Below are 25,360 nucleotides of genomic sequence, written 5' to 3'. Positions count from 1 at the left end.
GGGAACTGGGGGGATTGAGGTGTGCTGGGACCTGGCTGGGGGGACTGGGGTCCAGTTGGGGGTGCTGGGGGGAGACTGGGGGACTGGGAGGGCAACTGGGACCCAGTTGGGAGTGCTGGGACCTGGCTGGGGGACTGGGAGGGGACTGGGATCCAGTTGGGGGTGCTGGGGGAGACTGGGGGGACTGGGAGGGGACTGGGATCCAGTTGGGGGTGCTGGGGTGAGACTGGGGGACTGGGAGGGGACTGGGATCCAGTTGGGGGTGCTGGGACCTGACTGGGGGGGACTGGGAGCTGATGGGGGGTGCTGGGGTGAGACTGGGGGTGCTGGGACCCAACTGGGTGAACTGGGAGCAAACTGGGGGGTGCTGGGGCCAAACTGGGGTGCTGGTTCAGGACCCAACTGGGTGCACTGGGATGCGACTGGGGGGCTGGGATGGAACCAACTGGGTGAACTGGGACCCCAGTGGAGATTGGGGGGCTCGGGGGGGTCCTGGGGTTTTTTGGGGGGCCCAGACTCTTTTGGGGGTCCCCGGTGCTTTGGGGGTCCGGGAGCCATTTTAGGGGGGTCCTGGGTCTGTTGCCCCCCCCTCACCCCCCCTCCCTCCCCCAGGTGCAGCCGCCTCCGCCTCGGCCCCCAAACCCCTCCTGCACCCCCAAACCCCTGCACCCCCAAAACCCCTGCGCCCCCAAACCCCTGCGCCCCAAACCCCTGCGCCCCCGACCCCCTGCCCCCCCAATTCCCCTGCCCCCCAGCCCTGCCTGTTTCTGCCTGTTCATTCCCTGCCCCCCATCCCTCTGCCCCCCAAGTCCTTGTCCCTCCCCTCCCCACCCCCCGTGTCCCCAAAGCCCCCCGTGTCCTCCCCCCGTGTCCCCAGACCCCCTGTGTCCCCCCCCTCCCCGTGTCCCCCCCACGGCCGAGATGAGGCAGAGCCCCCGGAGCGGAGCTCGGGCCAGGTAGGATTTGGGGGCTGGGGTGGGGGGGCTTGGGGACACTGGGGGGCACAGCTGGTGTCACAAGGGGGTGGGGACACTGGGGGGACACGGAGAGTGTCACCGGCGGGGTGGGGACACTGAGGGGCCGGGGGAGGGGTGGGGGCTGGGGGGGCGCAGCTGCTGGGAGCTTGCAGGGATGGTGACAGGGTTTGTCCCCCGCGGTTTTGGGGACAGTGACACGGGTTTGTCACCCCACCGTTACGGGGACGGTGACAGGGGCTTGTCCCTGCCGTTATGGGGACAGTGACACAGGTTTGTCACCCACCATCATGGGGACGGTGACAGGGGCTTGTCCCCCGCCATTACGGGTTTGTCACCCCACCGTTATGGGGACAGTGACAGGGGTTTGTCCCTGCTGTTATGGGGACAGTGACACAGGTTTGTCACCCACCATCATGGGGACGGTGACAGGGGCTTGTCCCTGCCGTTATGGGGACAGTGACAGGGGTTTGTCACCCCGCCATCATGAGGACAGTGACAGGGGCTTGTCCCCGTTGTTATGGTGACGGTGACAGGGGCTTGTCCCCCGCCATTACGGGTTTGTCACCCCACCGTTACGGTGACGGTGACAGGGGCTTGTCCCTGCCGTTACGGGGACAGTGACAGGGGCTTGTCACCCCGCCATCATGAGGACAGTGACAGGGGCTTGTCCCCGTTGTTATGGTGACGGTGACAGGGGCTTGTCCCCCGCCATTACGGGTTTGTCACCCCACCGTTAACGGTGACGGTGACAGGGGCTTGTCCCTGCCGTTATGGGGACAGTGACACAGGTTTGTCCCCCGCCATCATGGGGGCGGTGACAGGGGCTTGTCCCCCGCCATTACGGGTTTGTCACCCCACCGTTACGGGGACAGTGACAGGGGTTTGTCACCCCGCCATCATGAGGACAGTGACAGGGGCTTGTCCCCGTTGTCATGGTGACGGTGACAGGGGCTTGTCCCCCGCCATTACGGGTTTGTCACCCCACCGTTACGGGGACAGTGACAGGGGCTTGTCCCTGCCGTTATGGGGACAGTGACACAGGTTTGTCCCCCGCCATCATGGGGACGGTGACACGGCTTTGTCCCTTTGCTGTTGTAGGGACAGTGACAGGGGTTTGTCCCCGCTGCTTTGAGGGTGGTGACATGGGTTTGTCCCCACCATTACGGGACTGGTGACACGCGATTGTCCCCCCGCTGTTTTGGGGACGGTGACACAGGCTTGTCCCCGCTGTAATGGGGACGGTGACAGGGGTTTGTCACCCACCATTACAGGGACAGTGACAGGGGTTTGTCCCCACTGTCTTGGGGACGGTGACAGGGGTTTGTCACCCACCATTACAGGTTTGTCCCCTCACCGTTACGGGGACGGTGACACAGCTTTGTCCCCTGCCATCATGGGGACAGTGACACAGCTTTGTCCTCGCTGGTATGGGGACGGTGACAAGGGTTTGTCGCCACTGTTTTGGGGACGGTGACAGGAGTTTGTCCCCCCACTGTTATGGGCTTGTCCCCGCTGTTGTGGGGACAGTGACACGTGATTGTCCCCCCCACTGTTGTGGGGACGGTGACACAGATTTGTCCCCCACCGTTATGGGTTTGTCACCCACCATTATGGGGACAGTGACACGGCTTTGTCCCCAGCGTATGGGGACAGTGTCACGGGCTTGTCCCTGCTGTTTTGGGGACGGTGACATGCGATTGTCCCCTGCCATTACGGATTTGTCCCCGCGTTGTTATGGGGACGGTGACGCGGGTTTGTCCTCGCTGGTATGGGGACGGTGACAGGGGTTTGTCACCCACTGTCACAGCTTTGTCCCCCCCCACTGTTATGGTGACGGTGACAGGGGTTTGTCCCCCACTGTCACAGGTTTGTCCCCACCATTACGGTGATGGTGACAGGGTTTGTCCCCACTGTTATGGGGACAGTGACAGGGATTTGTCACCCACTGTCACGGCTTTGTCCCCACCGTTACAGTGATGGTGACAGGGGTTTGTCACCCACTGTCACGTGTTTGTCCCCCCACTGTTATGGTGACGGTGACGGGGGTTTGTCACCCACTGTCATGGGTTTGTCCCCACCATTATGGTGACGGTGAGAGGGTTTGTCCCCACTGTTATGGGGACAGTGACAGGGATTTGTCACCCACTGTCACGGCTTTGTCCCCACCGTTACAGGGACGGTGACAAGGTTTGTCCCCACCATTACGGTGACGGTGACAAGGGTTTGTCCCCCACTGTCACAAGTTTGTCCCCACCGTTACGGTGACGGTGACGGGGTTTGTCCCCCACTGTCACAGGTTTGTCCCCACCGTTACAGGGACAGTGACAAGGTTTGTCCCCACCGTTATGGCGATGGTGACGGGGTTTGTCCCCACCGTTACGGTGATGGTGACAGGGGTTTGTCCCCACTGTCACGGGTTTGTCCCCACCGTTACGGTGACGGTGACAAGGTTTGTCCCCACCATTACGGTGACGGTGACGGGGTTTGTCCCCACTGTCACGGGTTTGTCCCCACGGTGACGGTGACGGGGTTTGTCCCCACTGTCACGGGTTTGTCCCCACCGTTACGGTGACGGTGACGGGGTTTGTCCCCCCCACGGGGCGTGGCAGCCCGGTGTGACGGGGACAGGGACGGGCTCAAGGTCACAGGCGGGGGCTGGGCAGAGGACCCCGCCGTCCGGGTCGCCCCCTCCCCCCCTGGGGGCCCGCTGGGGCACGGGCAGGGCGGTGACATCGCTGGGGTGACCCCTGTGTCCCCCCCCGCCGTGGGTGGCTGCCTGTCCGCCTGTGCAGGCAGCTGCCTGTCTGCCCGGCCCTGCCGCGCCCGATGGGGCGTCTGCGTCAGCCGGTGTCTGGCTGCCTGGCCCTGCCTGGCCCTGCCTGTACCCGTCCACCCTGCCTGTCCCCACACTCCCCTCTGCCTGTCCCTGCCACCCCCCTGCCTGTCCGTCCCGTCCGCCTGCACCCTGCCTGTACCCTGCCTGTGCTCTGCCTGTACCCTGCCTGCACCCTGCCTGCACCCTGCCTGCGCTCTGCCTGCACCCTGCCTGCACCCTGCCTGTGCTCTGCCTGCACCCTGCCTGCACCCTTGCCTGCGCCCTGCCTACGCTCTGCCTGCGCTCTGCCTGCGCTCTGCCTGCACCCTGCCTGCACCCTGCCTGCGCTCTGCCTGCACCCTGCCTGCACCCTGCCTGCGCTCTGCCTGTACCCTGCCTGTGCTCTGCTTGCACTCTGCCTGCACCCTGCCTGCACCCTGCCTGCACCCTGCCTGTACCCTGCCTGTACCCTGCCTGTACCCTGCCTGCACCCTGCCTGTGCTCTGCCTGCACCCTGCCTGCACCCTGCCTGCACCCTGCCTGTACGCTGCCTGCACCCTGCCTGTGCTCTGCCTGCACCCTGCCTGCACCCTGCCTGCGCTCTGCCTGCGCCCTGCCTGCACCCTGCCTGCTCCCTCCGCCGCCGCCGTGGCCAGGGCAGCCCTGCCCGCGCCTGTTGGCTCCTCCGCCCGTGCCCTGCCTGCGCCCTCGCTCCCTGCCCGCCGCTGCCTGTACCTGTCACCGCCGCCGCGCGTCCTCCCCGTCCGCGTGGCCCTGGGGAGGTGACAGCGTCCCTGGCCCTGTCACCCCCCGGCGGGGGGGCGGGGGGCGTGTGACGGGGTGTGGCGGGGTGTGGCGGGGTGTGGCGGCGTGTGACGGCGTGTGACGGCGTGTGGCGGCGTGTGGCGGGGTGTGACGGCGTGTGGCGGCGTGTGGCGGGGTGTGGCGGCGTGTGGCGGCGTGTGGCGGCGTGTGGCGGGGTGTGGCGGGGTGTGGCGGGGTGTGACGGCGTGTGGCGGCGTGTGACGGCGTGTGACAGCGTGTGACGGCGTGTGGCGGCGTGTGGCGGCGTGTGACGGCGTGTGACGGCGTGTGACAGGGTGTGGCGGGGTGTGGCGGGGTGTGACGGCGTGTGACGGCGTGTGGCGGCATGTGACGGCGTGTGACGGCGTGTCCTGGCGTGTCAGAGCGTGTCCCCATGTCCCGCCATGTCCCAACAGCCTGGCGCCGTCTCACTGGGGGGGGCACTGGGAGGATACGGAGAGGATACTGGGAAGATACTGGGAAGATACTGGGAGCACTGGTTGCCCCGGCCAGGCCCAGTGCTGTCCCCCCAGCAGAGAAGGGCGGCCCTGGGGGTACTGGGAGCACTGGGGGGGCACCAGTCACACCAGTTCCGCTGTCTGACCTCCTCATGGTGCAGGAGGATACTGGGGGATACTGGGAGCACTGGGGGATACTGGGAGCACTGGTGGGCACCTCTCCCACCATCCCCCCCCCGCCTGACCCTCTCCCAGTACTGGGGTGTTACTGGGTGTTACTGGTGGGCACCTCTCCCACTATTCCCCCTCTGCCTGACCCTCTCCCAGTACTGGGGTGTTACTGGGTGTTACTGGTGGGCACCTCTCCCACTGTTCCCCTCTGCCTGACCCTCTCCCAGTACTGGGGTGTTACTGGGGGATACTGGGTGTTACTGGTGGGCACCTCTCCCACTATTCCCCCTCTGCCTGACCCTCTCCCGGTACTGGGGTGTTACTGGGGGATACTGGGGGGCACTGGTGGGCACCTCTCCCACTATTCCCCCTCTGCCTGACCCTCTCCTGGTACTGGGGTGTTACTGGGGGATACTGGGGGGCACTGGTGGGCACCTCTCCCACCATCCCCCCCCCTGCCTGACCCTCTCCCAGTACTGGGGTGTTACTGGGGGATACTGGGGGGCACTGGTGGGCACCTCTCCCACTATTCCCCCTCTGCCTGACCCTCTCCCAGTACTGGGGTGTTACTGGGGGATACTGGGTGTTACTGGTGGGCACCTCTCCCACTATTCCCCCTCTGCCTGACCCTCTCCTGGTACTGGGGTCTTACTGGGGGATACTGGGGAGCACTGGTGGGCACCTCTCCCACTATTCCCCCTCTGCCTGACCCTCTCCCGGTACTGGGGTGTTACTGGGGGGCACTGGTGGGCACCTCTCCCACCATCCCCCCCCCTGCCTGACCCTCTCCCAGTACTGGGGTGTTACTGGGGGATACTGGGTGTTACTGGTGGGCACCTCTCGCACTATTCCCCCTCTGCCTGACCCTCTCCCAGTACTGGGGTGTTACTGGGGGATACTGGGTGTTACTGGTGGGCACCTCTCCCACTATTCCCCCTCTGCCTGACCCTCTCCTGGTACTGGGGTGTTACTGGGGGATACTGGGGGGCACCGGTGGGCACCTCTCCCACCAGCCCCCCCCTTCTCCCCCCCCCCAGGGCGCAGCGGCGGCGCGATGAGCCCCCGGGTCCCCGCCCCCGCCAGCAGGATGCTCTTCGCCCTGGCCTTGGCCTGCGCCAGCCCCTTCCTGGAGCCGCGGCCGGAGGGGAGCCGGCGGGCGCTGAACGTCGCCGTCATCCTCAGCGGAGCCTCCTACGGCCCCGCCGGGCCCCGGCTGCCCCCCGCCGCCTTCCGCAACTTCTCCTTGGAGGTCAACCCGGTGGGGGTGGTGTTGAACGATACCAACCCCCGCAGCCTGATCGTCCGCCTCTGCGACGTCCTCTCCTCCCTCCGCATCCACGGCGTCGTCTTCGAGGACGACACCCGCTCCGAGGCCGTGGCTCAGATCCTCGACTTCATCTCCGCCCAGACCTCCGTGCCCATCATCGGCATCAACGGCGGCTCCGCCATCGTCCTCACGCCCAAGGTGGGGCTGATGGGGGGTGGGGGCGTGGTCTGGGGGCACCCCGCTGTCCCCAGCCGTGGCGAGGGGCACCCGACTGTCCCCAGCCACGTCTAGAGCCACCCAGCTGTCCCCAGCCCAACCGTCCTTAACCCCAACCACGTCTAGGGTCACCCCGCTGTCCCCAGCCATGTCTGGACCCACCCAACTGTCCCCAACCCAACTGTCCCCAACCATGTCGAGGGTCACCCTGCTGTCCCCAACCATGTCTAGAGCCACCCAACTGTCCCCAACCATATCTGGGGTCACTCTGCTCTCCCCAGCCGTGACTAGGGTCACCCAACTGTCCCCAACCATGTCTAGAGTCACCTTGCTGTCCCCAGCCATGTCTGGACCCACCCAACTGTCCCCAACCGAACTGTCCCCAACCACGTCTAGGGTCACCCAGCTGTCCCCAGCCATGTCTGGACCCACCCAACTGTCCCCAACCCAACTGTCCCCAACCATGTCGAGGGTCACCCTGCTGTCCCCAGCCATGTTTGGAGCCATCCAAATGTCCCCAACCATATCTGGGGTCACCCAACTGTCCCCAACCATATCTAGGGTCACCCCGCTGTCCCCAGCCATGTCTGGACCCACCCAATTGTCCCCAACCGAACTGTCCCCAACCATATCTAGGGTCACCCTGCTGTCCCCAACCATGTCTAGAGCCACCCAAATGTCCCCAGCCATATCTAGGGTCACCCTGCTGTCCCCAGCCATGTCTGGAGCCACCCAAATGTCCCCAACCATATCTGGGGTCACTCTGCTGTCCCCAACCATGTCTAGAGCCACCCAACTGTCCCCAACCACGTCTAGGGTCACCCAGCTGTCCCCATCCCAACTGTCCGCAACCATGTCTAGGGTCACCCCACTGTCCCCAGCCATGTCTGGACCCACCCAACTGTCCCCAACCCAACTGTCCCCAACCATATCTAGGGTCACCCTGCTGTCCCCAACCATGTCTAGAGCCACCCAACTGTCCCCAACCACGTCTACGGTCACGCTGCTGTCCCCAACCATGTCAAGGGTCACCCTGCTGTCCCCAACCATGTCTAGAGCCACCCAACTGTCCCCAACCATATCTGGGGTCACTCTGCTCTCCCCAGCCGTGACTAGGGTCACCCAACTGTCCCCAACCATGTCTAGAGTCACCTTGCTGTCCCCAGCCATGTCTGGACCCACCCAACTGTCCCCAACCCAACTGTCCCCAACCATGTCGAGGGTCACCCTGCTGTCCCCAGCCATGTTTGGAGCCATCCAAATGTCCCCAACCATATCTGGGGTCACCCAACTGTCCCCAACCATATCTAGGGTCACCCCGCTGTCCCCAGCCATGTCTGGACCCACCCAATTGTCCCCAACCGAACTGTCCCCAACCATATCTAGGGTCACCCTGCTGTCCCCAGCCATGTCTGGAGCCACCCAAATGTCCCCAACCATATCTGGGGTCACTCTGCTGTCCCCAACCATGTCTAGAGCCACCCAACTGTCCCCAACCACGTCTAGGGTCACCCAGCTGTCCCCATCCCAACTGTCCGCAACCATGTCTAGGGTCACCCCACTGTCCCCAGCCATGTCTGGACCCACCCAACTGTCCCCAACCCAACTGTCCCCAACCATATCTAGGGTCACCCCGCTGTCCCCAGCCATGTCTGGACCCACCCAACTGTCCCCAACCCAACTGTCCCCAACCATATCTAGGGTCACCCTGCTGTCCCCAACCATGTCTAGAGCCACCCAAATGTCCCCAACCATATCTGGGGTCACTCTGCTGTCCCCAGCCATGACTAGGGTCACCCAACTGTCCCCAACCATGTCTAGGGTCACCCTGCTGTCCCCAACCATGTCTAGAGCCACCCAACTGTCCCCAACCACGTCTACGGTCACGCTGCTGTCCCCAACCACGTCTAGGGTCACCCTGCTGTCCCCAGCCATGTCTGGACCCACCCAACTGTCCCCAACCACGTCTACGGTCACGCTGCTGTCCCCAACCATGTCTAGGGTCACCCCGCTGTCCCCAGCCATGTCTGGACCCACCCAACTGTCCCCAGCCGAACTGTCCCCAACCATGTTGAGGGTCACCCTGCTGTCCCCAGCCATGTCTGGAGCCATCCAAATGTCCCCAACCATATCTGGGGTCACTCTGCTGTCCCCAGCCATGACTAGGGTCACCCAACTGTCCCCAACCATATCTAGGGTCACTCTGCTGTCCCCAACCATGTCTAGAGCCACCCAAATGTCCCCAACCATATCTAGGGTCACCCTGCTCTCCCCAGCCATGACTAGGGTCACCCAACTGTCCCCAACCATGTCTAGGGTCACCCCGCTGTCCCCAGCCATGACTAGGGTCACCCAAATGTCCCCAACCATATCTAGGGTCACCCTGCTGTCCCCAACCATGTCAAGAGCCACTCAAATGTCCCCAACCACGTCTACGGTCACGCTGCTGTCCCCAACCACGTCTAGGGTCACCCAGCTGTCCCCATCCCAACTGTCCGCAACCATGTCTAGGGTCACCCCACTGTCCCCAGCCATGTCTGGACCCACCCAACTGTCCTCAACCCAACTCTCCCCAACCATGTCTAGGGTCACCCTGCTGTCCCCAGCCATGTCTCGGGTCACCCAACTGTCCCCAACCAAACGCCAACCATGTGTAGGTGCACTTGACTGTGCCCAACCCAAGTGTCCCCATCCCCAGTCATATCTAGAGTCACCCAATTGTCCCCAACCATGTCTAGAGCCACCACGACTGTCCCCAACCCAACCGTCCCCAACCCCAGTCATGTCTAGACCCCCTTGACTGTCCCCAACCCAACCGTCCCCATCCCCAACCATGTCTAGAGCCCCCCAGCAGTCCCCAACCCAAGTGTCCCCAACCCCAGTCATATCTAGAGTCACCCAAATGTCCCCAACCACATCTAGACCCACTTTAACTGTCCCCAGCCCAAGTGTCCCCAACCTCAACCACGTCTGGAGCCACCCAGCTGTCCCCAACCCAACTATCTCCATCCCAAACCGAGTCTAGACCCCCTTGACTGTCCCCAACCCAACCGTCCCCAACCCCAGCCATGTCTAGAGCCACCCAGCTGTCCCCAACCCAACCGTCCCCAACCCCAGCCATGTCTAGACCCTCTTGACTGTCCCCAACCCAACCATCCTCAACCACGTCTGGAGCCACCCAGCTGTCCCCAACCCAACTATCTCCATCCCCAACCAAGTCTAGACCCCCTTGACTGTCCCCAACCCAACTATCTCCATCCCCAACCATGTCTAGGCCCCCTTGACTGTCCCCAACCCAACCGTCCCCATCCCCAACCACGTCTAGAGCCACCCAGCTGTCCCCAACCCAACTATCTCCATCCCAAACTGAGTCTAGACCCCTTGACTGTCCCCAACCCAACTATCTCCATCCCCAACCGTGTCTAGAGCCACCCAGCTGTCCCCAAGCTAACCGTCCCCAACCCCAGCCATGTCTAGACCCTCTTGACTGTCCCCAACCCAACCGTCCCCAACCCCAGCCACGTCTAGAGCCACCCAGCTGTCCCCAAGGCAACCGTCCCCAACCCCAACCACGTCTAGAGCCACCCAGCTGTCCCCAAACTACCCGTCCTCATCCACAACCATCTCTAGACCCCCTTGCCTGTCCCCAGCTGTCCCCAACCCCAACCCCAGAGCCACCCAGCTGTCCCCGGCCCCTCCTCGTCACCCGCTCCCCCACCCCCCCAACAGGAGAAGGGCTCCACCTTCCTCCAGCTGGGCTCCTCCACCGAGCAGCAGCTGCAGGTGATCTTCGAGGTGCTGGAGGAGTACGACTGGACGGCCTTCGCCGTCGTCACCACCCTCTTCCCCGGCTACGAAGACTTTGTGGATTACGTGGAGGTCTTGACCGACAGCAGCTTCATCGGCTGGGAACACCGGGGCGTCCTCACCCTCAACCTGACCGACGACCCCGAGGGGACGCGGTTGCGCCGGCAGTTGCGCGAGGTCAGCGCCCAAATCCGTCTCCTCTACTGCTCGCGGGAAGAGGCCGAAGCCATTTTCCGAGCGGCGCGAGAAGCCGGTTTAGCCGGTCCCGGTTACATCTGGTTCGTGGTCGGCACCAACCTGGGAGGAAGCGACCAATTGCCGGAACATCTCCCCGCCGGCTTGTTCGCGGTGTTGTCGGCCGGTTGGCGGGACGACCTGCAGCACCGGGTGCACAACGGCGTGGCCATCGTGGCCAAGGGCGCCGAGGCGCTGTTGCGCGACTACGGCTTCATCCCCGAGTTCAACAACGACTGCCGGGCCCCCAACGTCACCCAGATCAACGACAACCTCCACCGGTGAGCGCGGCGGCGCCGGCGGCGGCCGTCACCTGCGGCTCAGGGAGGTGACAGCCCCGTGACGGTGTCACGTCCCCCCAGGTACTTCATGAACATCACCTGGGGACAGAAGGATTTCTCCTTTAACGAGGACGGTTACCTCGTCAACCCCTCGCTGGTCGTTATCTCCCTCAACAAGGAGCGCAGCTGGGAGGTGGTGAGCGTCCCCAGCGCCGTGTCACCTCCCTGCCGTGTCACCGTCCCCCGGGGCGCCCGTCTGCTCCTCGCGGTGTTTGTCATTCCGGTCACGGTGACATCCGGCTGGCGGCTTGGCGGCGCCGGCTCTTCTCACCCGCGCGGTGTCCCCCGGGGGCTGCGGTACCATCTGGCGTTCACCCGCCCGCCCCCGCCACCGCGGCGTCACGCTGCCTTGTCACAACAACGCGTCCCCGAGGGGGTGGCGGTGACGCTTGGCCGGTGACGCAGAAACTCAGCCCCGTCGGTGACGCCTCCCGGGACCCTTCCTCAGCCGGTTCCCCACCGCCTCCCCCCTCCATGGTGACCCCGTGTCCGCCTGTCCGTTGGGGGGTCTGTCCGCCTGTAGGTCCGCTCGCTGGCCGTGGCGGTGACACCAGCCGGTCCCTAACGGCGACGCGGATCCGAGCGTGGCGCGAAACGTCACCCCGCCGTCGTCCCTCGCAGGTGGGCAGCTGGGAACACCGCATCCTGCGGATGAAGTACCCGGTTTGGTCGCGTTACGGTAAATTCCTTCAACCGGTGGACGATGACCAACACCTGACGGTGGCCACGCTGGAGGAACGTCCCTTTGTCATCGTGGAGAACATCGACCCCGCCACCGGCACCTGCATCCGCGACTCCGTCCCCTGCCGCAAGCAGCTCAACCGCACCGCCAGGTGGGTGCCGCACCCCAAGCCCCGCCCTGGGGGCGTCCCCACCGTCGCGAGGGTGTCCCCGGTGCCGTGGGAGTGTCCCCGGTGTCACCACAGGGGTGTCCCCAGCGCCCTGGGGGTGTCCCCGGCGCTGTGAGGGTGTCCCCGGTGTCACCACAGGGGTGTCCCCAGCGCCCTGGGGGTGTCCCCGGCGCTGTGAGGGTGTCCCCGGTGTCACCACAGGGGTGTCCCCAGCGCCCTGGGGGTGTCCCCACCGCTGCAGGGGTGTCCCCGGTGCTGGGGGAGTGTCCCCGGTGTCACCACAGGGGTGTCCCCAGTGCCCTGGGGGTGTCTCCGTCGCTGTGAGGGTGTCCCCGGTGCCGTAGGAGTGTCCCCAGTGTCACCACAGGGGTGTCCCCACTGCCCTGGGGGTGTCCCCAGTGCTGTGAGGGTGTCCCCACCATCATGAGGGTGTCCCCGGTGCCGTAGGAGTGTCCCCGGTGTCACCACAGGGGTGTCCCCAGCGCTGTGAGGGTGTCCCCACCGCTGCAGGGGTGTCCCCGGTGCTGTGGGGGTGTCCCCGGTGTCACCACAGGGGTGTCCCCAGTGCCCTGGGGGTGTCCCCGGCGCTGTGAGGGTGTCCCCGGTGTCACCACAGGGGTGTCCCCAGCGCCCTGGGGGTGTCCCCGGCGCTGTGAGGGTGTCCCCACCGTCATGAGGGTGTCCCCAGCGCCATGGGGGTGTCCCCAGTGTCACCACAGGGGTGTCCCCACTGCCCTGTGGGTGTCCCCAGCGCTGTGAGGGTGTCCCCACCGTCATGAGGGTGTCCCCAGCACTGCCACGGGGGTGTCCCCACCATTGCGAGGGTGTCCCCACCGCTCTGAGGGTGTCCCCACCGCTTCGGGGGTGTCCCCAGCATGGTGGGGGAGTCCCCAGTGTCACCGCAGGGGTGTCCCCACTGCCCTGGGAGTGTCCCCAGCACAGTGAGGGTGTCCCCACCGTCGTGAGGGTGTCCCCAGCACTGCCACGGGGGTGTCCCCACCGCTGTGAGGATGTCCCCAGCACCTTGGGGGTGTCCCCACCGCTGCAGGGTTGTCCCCAGCACCACCCTGGGTGTGTCCCCGGCACTGTGAGCGTGTCCCCACTGCCACAGGGGTGTCCCCACTGCCCTGGAGGTGTCCCCAGTGCCACCAGAGGGGTGTCCCCAGTGTGTGGGGGTGTCCTCAGCACCACGGGGGTGTTCCCACTGCTGTGAGGGTGTCCCCACTGCCCTGGGGGTGTCCCCACTGCCACCGGGGTGTCCCCAGTGCTGTGGCAGTGTCCCCACTGCCCTGGGGGTGTCCCCAGCACTCTGGGGGTGTCCCCACCACCCTGGGGGTGTCCCCACTGCTGCAGGGGTGACCCCATAACCCTGGGGGTGTCCCTATCACTGTGAGGGTGTCCCCAGTGCCACCATGGGGGTGTCCCCACTGCCCTGGGGGTGTCCCCACTGCCACCGGGGGTGTCCCCACTGCCACCGGGGTGTCCCCAGCGCTGTGGCAGTGTCCCCACTGCCCTGGGGGTGTCCCCAGTGCCGCCAGGGGGGCGTCCCCAGTGCTGTGGGGGTGTCCCCAGCCCCACGGGGGTGTCCCCACCACCCTGGGGTTGTCCCCAGTGCCACCAGGGGGGCGTCCCCAGTGCTGTGGGGGTGTCCCCAGCCCCACGGGGGTGTCCCCACTGCTGCAGGGTTGTCCCCAGCGCCCTGGGGGTGTCCCCAGCGCCATGACGGCGTCCCTAGTGCCACCATGGGGTTGTCCCCACTGCCACGGACGCGTGTCCCCACCACCCTGGGGGTATCCCCACCGCCATGGGGGTGTCCCCAGCGTCACCGCAGGGGTGTCCCCAAGTGCCACCGTCCCCGCAGCCCCCCGGCCGAGCCGGCGCTCTTCGAGAAGAAGTGCTGCAAGGGTTTCTGCATCGACATCCTCAAGCGCTTGGCCCGGACCGTCGGCTTCACCTACGACCTCTACCTGGTCACCAACGGCAAGCACGGCAAGAAGATCGACGGCGTCTGGAACGGCATGGTGGGAGAGGTGGGACCCCCCCGCCGCGGCCACGGGGGGGCAGGGAGAGCCCCCCCCCCACACACACACACTTGGGGGGCGCAGGGGTTTGGGGAGAGCCCCCCCCCAGTGCTCACAGGGGATCCAGGGGTTTGGGGAGAGCGCCCTGCCACCCTTGGAGGGGCCTGGGGGTCCAGGGAGAGCCCCCCCACACACACTTGGGGGGCCCAGGGGTCTGGAGAGAGCCCCCCCACTGCCCACGGGGGATCCAGGGGTCCGGGGAGAGCCCCCACTGCTCATGGGGGTCCGGGGAGAGCCCCCCCACTGCCCATGGGGGTTTGGGGAGAGCCCCCCCACTGCCCATGGGGGTCCAGGGGTCCAGGGAGAGCCCCCACTGCCCATGGGGAATCCAGGGGTCCAGGGAGAGCCCCCACTGCCCATGGGGGATCCTGGGGTCCAGGAGAGCCCCTCCACTGCCCATGGGGGTTTGGGAGAGCCCCCCACACACACTTGGGGGGCCCAGGGGTCTGGGGAGAGCCCCCCCACTGCTCACGGGGGATCCAGGGGTCCAGGGAGAGCCCCCCCACTGCCCATGGGGGTTTGGGGAGGGCCCCCCATGGCACATGGGGGATCCAGGGGTCCAGGGAGAGCCCCCCACTGCCCACGGGGCATCCTGGGGTCTGGGGAGAGCCCCCGCCGCCCTTGGGGGCCCAGGGTCTGGGGAGAGCCCCTCCCCCCAGGGGACCCAAGCATCTGAGGTTGGGGGTGGGCCTTGATGCAAGCCCCGCCCCTTCATTGCCTCCTGGACACGCCCTCCCCATGGCCCCGCCCCCTTTCTGCCCCCTCCCTTGCTGTCCCCGCCCCTCCCCACCCTACCACCGGTTTGCCGCTCCGCCCTTGCATTGGCTCTTCCACCTCGACCCCGCCCCCGTTAGCCCCACCCCCGTTAGCCCCACCCCCGTTAGCCCCACCCCCCGTTAGCCCCGCCCCTCCATTAACCCCACCCCTGCCGACCCCGCCCGCAGGTCTTTTACCGCCGAGCGGACATGGCCATCGGCTCGTTAACCATTAACGAAGAACGCTCCGAGATCATCGACTTCTCCGTCCCCTTCGTGGAGACGGGGATCAGCGTCATGGTGTCCCGCAGCAACGGCACCGTCTCCCCCTCCGCCTTCCTGGGTACGGACGGACGGACGGACGGACGGACGCACACGGGGGACACCCCGCCGGGTGACGACGACGTGTCCCCCGTCCGTCTGTCCGTCCCCTCCCCTCAGAGCCCTACAGCCCGGCCGTCTGGGTGATGATGTTCGTCATGTGCCTCACCGTGGTGGCCGTCACCGTCTTCATCTTCGAGTACTTCAGCCCCGTGGGCTACAACCGCAGCCTGGCCGCCGGCCAGCGTGAGTGTGTCACCGTGTGTGTGTCCCCCCCGCCCCCCCGGCGTCGGGGTGACAGCCCGGTGTCACCCCCGGGAGGTTGGGGATGGGGACGTGGCATCGCCCCGGCACGGCTCCGGCTTCGCCCTCGGGTGTCCCCAGGGACCGTGGAGGATGGGGTGTGGCAGGGGTGTCCCCCGTCCCCGGGGTGACGCTGTCCCCGTCCCCGGGGTGACACTGTCCCCATCCCTGGGGTGACACTGTCCCTCTCCCCAGGGTGACACTGTCCCTGTCCCCGGGGTGACACTGTCCCTCTCCCCAGGGTGACACTGTCCCCATCCCTGGGGTGACACTGTCCCTGTCCCCGGGGTGACACTGTCCTCATCCCCGGGGTGACACTGTCCCTGTCCCCAGGGTGACACTGTCCCTCTTCCCGGGGTGACATTGTCCCTGTCCCCGGGGTGACACTGTCCCTGTCCCCGGGGTGACACTGTCCTCATCCCCAGGGTGACACTGTCCCTGTCCCCACGGTGACACTGTCCTCATCCCCGGGGTGACACTGTCCCTCTCCCCAGGGTGACACTGTCCCTGTCCCCAGGGTGACACTGCCCCCGTCCCCAGGGTGACACTGTCCCTGTCCCCGGGGTGACACTGTCCTCATCCCCGGGGTGACACTGTCCTCATCCCTGGGGTGACACTGTCCCTCTCCCCAGGGTGACACTGTCCCTCTCCCCAGGGTGACACTTTCCTCATCCCTGGGGTGACACTGTCCCTGTCCCCGGGGTGATGCTGTCCCCCTCCCCACCATCCCCGTTCCTGCACTGATGCCATCCCTGTCCCTGGGGTGACGCTGTCCCCGTCCCCATGGTGACACCATCCCCGGGTGACCCCGTCCCCACGGTGACCCCGTCCCCACAGTGACCCCATCCCCGGGGTGACCCCGTCCCCGGGGTGTCCCCGTCCCCACGGTGACCCCGACCCTGGTGTGACCCCATCCCCATGGTGACCCCATCCCTAAGGTGACCCTGTTCCCGTCCCCATGGTGACCCCGTCCCTGGGGTGACCCCATCACCAGGGTGACCCCATCCCCACAGTGACCCTGTCCCCACGGTGTCCCCATCCCCAAGGTGACCCCGTCCCCGGGGTGACCCCCGTCCCCACGGTGACCCCATCCCTAAGGTGACCCCGTTCCCATCCCCATGGTGACCCCGTCCCCGGGTGACCCCATCCCCACAGTGACCCCGTCCCCACAGTGACCCCGTCCCCACAGTGACCCCACCCCCGGGGTGACCCCGACCCTGGGGTGACCCCGTCCCCACGGTGACCCCACCCCCGGGGTGACCCCATCCCCACGGTGACCCCATCACCGGGGTGACCCCATCCCCACAGTGACCCTGTCGCCACGGTGACCCCGTCCCCGTCCCCACAGTGACCCCGTCCCAGGGTGACCCCGTCCCCACGGTGACCCCGTCCCTGGTGTGACCCCGCCCCCACGGTGACCCCGTCCCCACAGTGACCCCGTCCCCATGGTGACCCCGACCCTGAGGTGACCCCATCCCCACGGTGACACCATCCCCACAGTGACACCATCCCTAAGGTGACCCCGTTCCCATCCCCACGGTGACCCTGTCCCCAGGGTGACCCTGTCCCCACAGTGGCCCTGTCCCCATGGGGACCCCATCCCCATCCCCACGGTGACCCCATCCCCACGGTGACCCCGACCCTGGGGTGACCCCGTCCCCACGGTGACCCCATCCCCACAGTGACCCTGTCCCCATGGGGACCCCATCCCCATCCCCATGGTGACCCCGACCCTGAGGTGACCCCGACGCTGGGGTGACCCCGTCCCCATCCCCACGGTGACCCCGACCCTGGGGTGACCCCATCCCCATCCCCATGGTGACCCTGACCCTGGGGTGACCCTGTCCCCATGGTGACCCCATCCCCATGGTGACCCCGTCCCCACGGTGACCCCAACCCTGGGGTGACCCCGTCCCCATCCCCACGGTGACCCCGTCCCCACGGTGACCCCATCCCCATGGTGACCCCGACCCAGGGGTGACCCCGACCCTGGGGTGACCCCGTCCCCGGGGTGTCCCCGTCCCCAGGCGCCGGCGGCTCCAAGTTCACCATCGGCAAGTCCATCTGGCTGCTGTGGGCCCTGGTCTTCAACAACTCGGTGCCGGTGGAGAACCCCAAGGGCACCACCAGCAAGATCATGGTGCTGGTCTGGGCCTTCTTCGCCGTCATCTTCCTCGCCAGCTACACCGCCAACCTGGCCGCCTTCATGATCCAGGAGGAGTACGTCGACACCGTCTCGGGCCTCAGCGACCGCAAGGTACCGACCCACGGCGCGACCCGCGGTGTGAGCCGTGGTGCGACCTGTGGTGTGACCCCCGGTGTGACCCCCGGTGTGACCCATGGTGTGACCCACGGCGCGACCCGTGTTGTGACCCACGGTGTGACCCACGGCGTGACCCACGGTGTGACCCCTGGTGTGACCCGTGGTGTGACCCACAGCGTGACCCGTGGTGTGACCCGTGGTGTGACCCATGGTGTGACCTGCGGCGTGACCCATGGTGTGACCCACGGTGTGACCCACGGCGTGACCCGTGGCGTGACCCGTGGTGTGACCCACGGCGTGACCCGTGGTGTGACCCACGGCGCGACCCGTGGTGTGACCCGTGGTGTGACCCGTGGTGTGACCCACGGTGTGACCCGTGGTGTGACCCGTGGTGTGACCCATGGTGTGACCTGCAGCGTGACCTGTGGTGTGACCCACGGCGTGACCCACAGTGTGAGCTGTGGTGTGACCCACGGTGTGACCCGTGGTGTGACCCCTGGTGTGACCCACAGCGTGACCCACAGCGTGACCCACGGTGTGACCCGTGGTGTGACCCGTGGCGTGACCCGTGGTGTGACCCGTGGCGTGACCCGTGGTGTGACCCACGGCGTGACCCATGGTGTGACCCCTGGTGTGACCCACGGCATGACCCACAGTGTGAGCTGTGGTGTGACCCACGGTGTGACCCGTGGTGTGACCCATGGTGTGACCCACGGCGTGACCCACAGTGTGAGCTGTGGTGTGAGCTGTGGTGTGACCCCTGGTGTGACCCGTGGTGTGACCCCTGGTGTGACCCCTGGTGTGACCCACGGTGTGACCCATGGCGTGATCCGTGGCATGACCCATGGGTGTGACCCATGGTGTGACCCACGGCGTGACCCGTGACGCGACCCGCGGCGCAGCGCTGGGCGTGGGGGGGTTGTGTGGGGGCGTGGGTGTGTCTGTGTGTCCGTGGCTGTGTCCGTGTGTCTGTGGTGTGTCTGGGGGTGTGTCTGTGGGTCCGTCTGTGTGTCTGTGTGTCCGTGGGTCTGTCTGTGTGTCCGTGGTGCGTCCGGGGGTGTGTCTGTCTGTGTGTCCGTGTGTCTGTCTGTGTGTCCGTGGCTGTGTCCGTGTGTCCGTGGTGTGTCCAGGGGTGTGTCTGTGGGTCCGTCTGTGTGTCCGTGTGTCCGTGGTGCGTCCGGGGGTGTGTCTGTCTGTGTGTCCGTGTGTCTGTGGTGCATCCAGGGATGTGTCCGTGGGTCCGTCTGTGGGTCTGTCTGTGTGTTCGTGTGTCCGTGGTGCATCCGGGGGTGTGTCTGTGGGTCCGTCCGTGTGTCTGTGTGTCCGTGGTGTGTCCAGGGGTGTGTCTGTGGGTCCGTCTGTGGGTCCATCTGTGTGTCTGTGTGTCCGTGTGTCCGTGGTGTGTCCGGGGGTGTGTGTGTCCGTGTGTCTGTGTGTCCGTGGTGCGTCCGGGGGTGTGTCTGTCTGTGTGTCCGTGGGTCCGTCTGTGTGTCTGTGGCTGTGTCCGTGTGTCCGTGGTGCGTCCGGGGGTGCGTCTGTCCGTGTGTCCGTGTGTCCGTGTGTCCGTGGTGCGTCCGGGGCCGCGGTGCCGACGCCCGGGGCAGTTCCAGCGCCCGCAGGAGCAGTACCCGCCGCTGAAGTTCGGGACGGTGCCCAACGGCAGCACGGAGAAGAACATCCGCAGCAACTACCCCGACATGCACAGCTACATGGTCAAGTACAACCAGCGCGGCGTGGAGGACGCCCTGCACCACCTCAAGACCGGGTCCGCGGGGGCGGGGCCGGGGAGGGGCGGGGCCGGGGAGGAGGGGTTGGGGAGGGGAGGGGTTTGGGGAGGGAGGGGTTGGGGAAGGGAGGGGTTGGGGATGGGAGGGGCTGGGGAGGGGTTTGGGGAGGGAGGGGCCGGGGAGGGAGGGGCCGGGGAGGGGCAGGGCCGGGGAGGGGCGGGGCCGGGGAGGGGCTGGGGAGGAGGGGCCGGGGAGGAGGGGTTGGGGAGGGAGGGGCTGGGGAGGGGTTTGGGGAGGGAGGGGCCGGGGAGGAGGGGTTGGGGAGGAGGGGTTTGGGGAGGGAGGGGTTTGGGGAGCTGGCGGAGGGGAGGGTTTGGGGATGGGAGGGGCCGGGGAGGGGTTGGGGAGGAGGGGTTTGGGGAGGGAGGGGCTGGGGAGGGAGGGGAGAGGCTGGGGGAAGGGAGGGTTTGGGGACTGCAGGGTTTGGGGAGGGAGGGGCTGGGGAGGGAGAGGCTGGGGGAAGGGAGGGGTTTGGGGAGGGAGGGGTTGGGGAGGGAGGAGCTGGGGGAGGGGAGGGGTTTAGGGAGGGGAGGGGCTGGAGGATGGGGCAAGGGATGGAGGAGAGGGCTTAGGGGCGTGGCCTGAGGATTGGGAGAGGAGTGGGGGATTGGGGGCGTGGCCTGTTGAGAGGCGTGGCTCCAGGGGATGGGGGAGGGGCTGGGGAGGAGAGGGGCCAGGAAGGGAGGGAGGGGCTTAGGGGGAGGGGCGGGGCCTGGGGATGGGGTGAGGCTAAGGCCAGGGGTGGAACTGGGGGTTGTGGGTGGGGCCTAGGGGATGTGGGCGGGGCTTAGGGGTACAGGTGAAGCTGTGGGTGGGGCTTAGCAGCTGTGGGTGGGGCTTAGGGCCATGGATAAGGCTGTGGGTGGGGCTTGGGGCTGTGGGCAGGGCTTAGGGGTACAGGTGAGGCTGTGGGCGGGGCTTAGGGGTACCGGTGAGGCTGTGGGCAGGGCTTAGGGGTACCGGTGAGGCTGTGGGCGTGTCTGGGTGGCTGTGGGCAGGGCTTAGGGGTACCGGTGAGGCTCTGGGCATGTCTGGGTGGCTGTGGGCGGGGCTTAGGGGTACCGGTGAGGCTGTGGGCGGGGCTTATGGGTACAGGTGAGGCTGTGGGCGTGTCTGGGTGGCTGTGGGCAGGGCTTAGGTGTACCGGTGAGGCTGTGGGCGGGGCTTATGGGTACAGGTGAGGCTGTGGGCATGTCTGGGTGGTTGTGGGCGGGGCTTATGGGTACAGGTGAGGCTGTAGGCGGGGCTTAGGGGTACCGGTGAGGCTGTGGGCGTCTCTGGGTGGCTGTGGGCGGGGCTTAGGGGTACCGGTGAGGCTGTGGGCGGGGCTTATGGGTACAGGTGAGGCTGTGGGGGGGGCTTATGGGTACAGGTGAGGCTGTGGGCGTGTCTGGGTGGCTGTGGGCAGGGCTTAGGGGTACCGGTGAGGCTGTGGGCGGGGCTTATGGGTACAGGTGAGGCTGAGGGCGGGGCTTAGGGGTACCGGTGAGGCTGTGGGCGGGGCTTATGGGTACAGGTGAGGCTGTGGGCGTGTCTGGGTGGCTGTGGGCGGGGCTTAGGGGTACCGGTGAGGCTGCGGGCGTGTCTGGGTGGCTGTGGGCAGGGCTTAGGGGTACCAGTGAGGCTGTGGGCGGGGCTTATGGGTACAGGTGAGGCTGTGGGCGTGTCTGGGTGGCTGTGGGCGGGGCTTAGGTGTCCCGGTGGGGCTGTGGGCGGGGCTTATGGGTACAGGTGAGGCTGTGGGCATGTGTGGGTGGTTGTGGGCGGGGCTTATGGGTACAGGTGAGGCTGTAGGCGGGGCTTAGGGGTACCGGTGAGGCTGTGGGCGTCTCTGGGTGGCTGTGGGCGGGGCTTAGGGGTACCGGTGAGGCTGTGGGCGTCTCTGGGTGGCTGTGGGCGGGGCTTAGGGGTACCGGTGAGGCTGTGGGCGGGGCTTATGGGTACAGGTGAGGCTGTGGGCGGGGCTTAGGGGTACCGGTGAGGCTGTGGGCGGGGCTTAGGGGTACCGGTGAGGCTGCGGGCGTGTCTGGGTGGCTGTGGGCGGGGCCTGCAGGCCGCGGCCGGGGCCCCCCCCCAGCCAACGGCGGGTGCGCGGGGGGGTCCCGCAGGAAGCTGGACGCCTTCATCTACGACGCGGCGGTGCTGAACTACATGGCGCGGAAGGAGGAGGGCTGCAAGCTGGTCACCATCGGCTCCGGCAAGGTCTTCGCCTCCACCGGCTACGGCATCGCCCTGCAGCGGGGCTCCCGCTGGAAGCGCCCCGTCGACCTGGCCCTGCTCCAGCTCCTGGGCGACGGTGGGAAGAGGGGGCCGGGGGCCGGGGGTGTTGGGGGTCGGGGGGGGGGGCTGGGTGGCTTTGGGGAGGTGGCTGGGGAGTTTCTGGGGGTATCTGGGGGGGTGTGGCTGGGGGTCCGGGGGGGCTGGGGGTGGCTGGGTGGCTCTAGGGGGTGTCAGGGGAGTTTCTGGGGGTGCCTGGGGCTCTGGGGGTGTCTGGGGGTGTGCAGCACCACGCAGCATCGACCCCCCCGGGGTGACCCCCAACCCCTGAGATGCCCCCCAACCCCCTGAGATGCCCCTCTAACCCCCTGAGGTGACCCCAACCCCTCTGAGGGGACCCTCAACCCCACAGGGTGACCCCCAAACCTACAAGGTGACCCCCAACCCTCTGAGGGGACCCCAACCCCACAGGGTGACCCCAAACCTACAAGGTGACCCCCAACCCCTCCGAGGAGACCCCCAACCCCCTGAGATGCCCCTCTAACCCCCTGAGGTGACCCCCAACCCCACAGCGTGACCCCAGCTCTACAAGGTGACCCCAACCCCTGAGGTGACCCCCAACCCTACAGGGTGACCCCCAAACCTACAAGGAGACCCCCAACCCTACAAGCTGTCCCCCAACCCCCGAGATACCCCCTCCCCACCCCCGAGGTGATGGGTCACCCCCAGCTCTACAAGGTGACCCCAACCCCTCCGAGGAGACCCCCAACCCCTGAGATGCCCCTCTAACCCCCTGAGGTGACCCCCAACCCCCTGAGGTGACCCCCAACCCCTCCGAGGAGACCCCCAACCCCTGAGATGCCCCTCTAACCCCTGAGGTGACCCCAACCCCTCTGAGGGGACCCCAACCCCACAGGGTGACCCCCAGCTCTACAAGGTGACCCCAACCCCTCCGAGGAGACCCCAACCCCTCCGAGGAGACCCCAACCCCTGAGATGCCCCTCTAACCCCCTGAGGTGACCCCCAACCCCCTGAGGTGACCCCAACCCCTCCGAGGAGACCCCAACCCCTCCGAGGAGACCCCCAACCCCTGAGATGCCCCTCTAACCCCCTGAGGTGACCCCCAACCCCCTGAGGTGACCCCCAACCCCTCCGAGGAGACCCCAACCCCCTGAGATGCCCCTCTAACCCCCTGAGGTGACCCCCAACCCCTGAGGTGACCCCAACCCCACAGGGTGACCCCAGCTCTACAAGGTGACCCCAACCCCTCCGAGGAGACCCCCAACCCCACAAGGAGACCCGCAACCCTACAAGCTGTCCCCCAACCCCCGAGATACCCCTCCCACCCCCCCGAGGTGACGGGTCACCCCTCCAACCCATCCGGGGCGACCACCCTCATCCACGCCCGCGCGTGTGTGTCCGTCCGTCCGTCCCCCAGACGAGATCGAGATGCTGGAGCGGCTGTGGCTGTCGGGGATCTGCCACCAGGAGAAGCTGGAGGTGATGAGCAGCAAGCTGGACATCGACAACATGGCGGGGGTCTTCTACATGCTGCTGGTGGCCATGGGGCTGAGCCTGCTGGTCTTCGCCTGGGAGCACCTGGTCCACTGGAAGCTGCGGCACTGCCTGGGGCCGCCCGGGCGCCTCCGCTGCCTGCTGGCCTTCAGCAGGGTAGGGGACACGGGGGACACGGGGGACACGGGGACACGGGGGGATGGGGGACACGGGGGACACGGGGGACATGGGGGATGGGGGACACGGGGGATGGGGGACACGGGGGACACAGGGGACACGGGGGATGGGGGACACGGGGGACACGGGGGGATGTGGGACACGGGGGGATGGGGGACACGGGGGACACGGGGGGATGGGGGACACGGGGGACACGGGGGACATGGGGGATGGGGGACACGGGGGACACGGGGACACGGGGGACACGGGGGATGGGGGACACGGGGGACATGGGGGGATGGGGGACACGGGGGACACGGGGACACGGGGATGGGGGACACAGGGGACACGGGGGGACATGGGGGATGGGGGACACGGGGGACACGGGGGACACGGGGGATGGGGGACACGGGGGATGGGGACACGGGGGACACAGGGGGATGGGGGACACAGGGGGACATGGGGGGATGGGGGACACGGGGGACATGGGGGATGGGGGACACGGGGGACACGGGGGGATGGGGGACACAGGGGGATGGGGAATGGGGATGGGGAATGGGAATGGGGACGTGGGGACATAGGGATGGGGACACTGGGGGATGGGGGGACACGGGGGGACACGGGGGACACGGGGGGATGGGGGACACGGGGGATGGGGACAGGGATGGGGAACAGGAATGGGGACGTGGGGACATAGGGATGGGGACACTGGGGGATGGGGGGGGACACGGGGGACACAGGGGATGGGGGACACAGGGGACACGGGGGATGGGGAATGGGAAAGGGGGATGGGGATGTGGGGATGGGGACACTGGGGGATGGGGGACACGGGGGACACGGGGGACACGGGGGATGGGGACGGGGATGGGGACGTGGGGATGGGGACGTGGGGATGGGGACACTGGGGGATGGGGGGACACAGGGGACACGGGGACACGGGGGATGGGGACACGGGGGATGGGGACGGGGATGGGGAATGGGAATGGGGGATGGGGACGTGGGGATAGGGACACTGGGGGATGGGGGGGACACGGGGGACACAGGGGGACACGGGGACAGGGGACAGGGGATGGGGAACAGGAATGGGGGATGGGGGGGACACGGGGGATGGGGACAGGGTGGAGGGGACATGGGGATGGGGAATGGGAGTGGGGACGTGGGGACATGGGGACGGGGGATGATGGGGACATGGGGGATGGGGAACAGGAATGGGGACATGGGGACATAGGGATGGGGACATGGGGGATGGGGGGACACTGGGGGATGGGGGACATGGGGGACAGGGGATGGGGAGCAGGAACGGGGACATGGGGGATGTGGGGACACAGGGATGGGGATGGAGACAGGAATGGGGACATGGATGGGGACAGGGTGGAGTGGGGACATGGGGACAGGAATGGGGACACGGGGGACACGGGGACAAGGGGGATGGGGGTGGGGGGAGCGGGGTGGGGACACGGGGCCGGGGACACGGGGCCACCAGGCTGGGGACGTGGGGGACACGGGGCCGCGGCGGGGACAAAGGCACCGGGCTGGGGACAGGGCAGGGGGCGGGGCAGCCCCTCCCCCCCCGCCCAGCGCCCCTCTCCCCTCCCCCAGGGCATGTACAGCTGCTGCAGCGCCGAGGAGCCCCTCCCCCACCCCCTCCGCCCCCCTGCCCTCCCCCACCCCCGCCCTCCCCACCCCCTCCCCCGCGACCGCCGCCCCCCGACCGCTGGCGGCCCCCGCACCCCTCCCCCTTCCACCGCTTCTACGGCCCCATCGAGCCCCAGGGGCTGAGCCGGGGCGGGGGAGGGCGGGGGGAGGCGGGGAGGGCCCTGCCCCCGCTCCCCCCGCACCCCCCTCCTACTACCCCTCCCCCGGGGGGACCCCGAGTCTTTCCCCGCCCCCCTGGCCCCGCCGCTCGCTGCGGGGCTCTATGAGAGCCTGGGGGGGAGGGGCAGGCGGTGGGGAGGGGCTGGGGAGGGGGACCCCCTTCGCCTACGCTCGCTTGGCCTACGAGGACGAGCGCAGCCCCCCTC

The 25,360-nt window shown here is 67.3% G+C and overlaps 1 protein-coding gene across 1 annotated transcript; it reads left to right on the top strand.

The window, feature by feature from the left end:
- The first annotated feature begins 916 nt into the window (after positions 1 to 916).
- On the top strand, positions 917 to 25,118 carry LOC140644664 (glutamate receptor ionotropic, NMDA 2D-like). Its single transcript, XM_072847686.1, has 13 exons — positions 917 to 956; positions 6,263 to 6,690; positions 10,438 to 11,030; positions 11,112 to 11,226; positions 11,712 to 11,923; positions 13,803 to 13,971; positions 14,967 to 15,120; positions 15,219 to 15,344; positions 17,429 to 17,658; positions 19,269 to 19,429; positions 21,560 to 21,747; positions 23,107 to 23,339; positions 24,939 to 25,118. The coding sequence occupies exons 2-13, from the start codon at positions 6,280 to 6,282 to the stop codon at positions 25,116 to 25,118; spliced, it is 2,772 nt and encodes a 923-aa protein (XP_072703787.1). The 5' UTR covers positions 917 to 956; positions 6,263 to 6,279.
- Positions 25,119 to 25,360: the final 242 nt, after the last annotated feature.

This window comes from Ciconia boyciana, chromosome 28 (genome assembly GCF_034638445.1).
Source record: "Ciconia boyciana chromosome 28, ASM3463844v1, whole genome shotgun sequence".
Taxonomy (NCBI): domain Eukaryota; kingdom Metazoa; phylum Chordata; class Aves; order Ciconiiformes; family Ciconiidae; genus Ciconia; species Ciconia boyciana.
The sequence above is the reverse complement of the archived record's forward strand: the minus strand, read 5'-3'. Positions and strand labels throughout refer to the sequence as shown.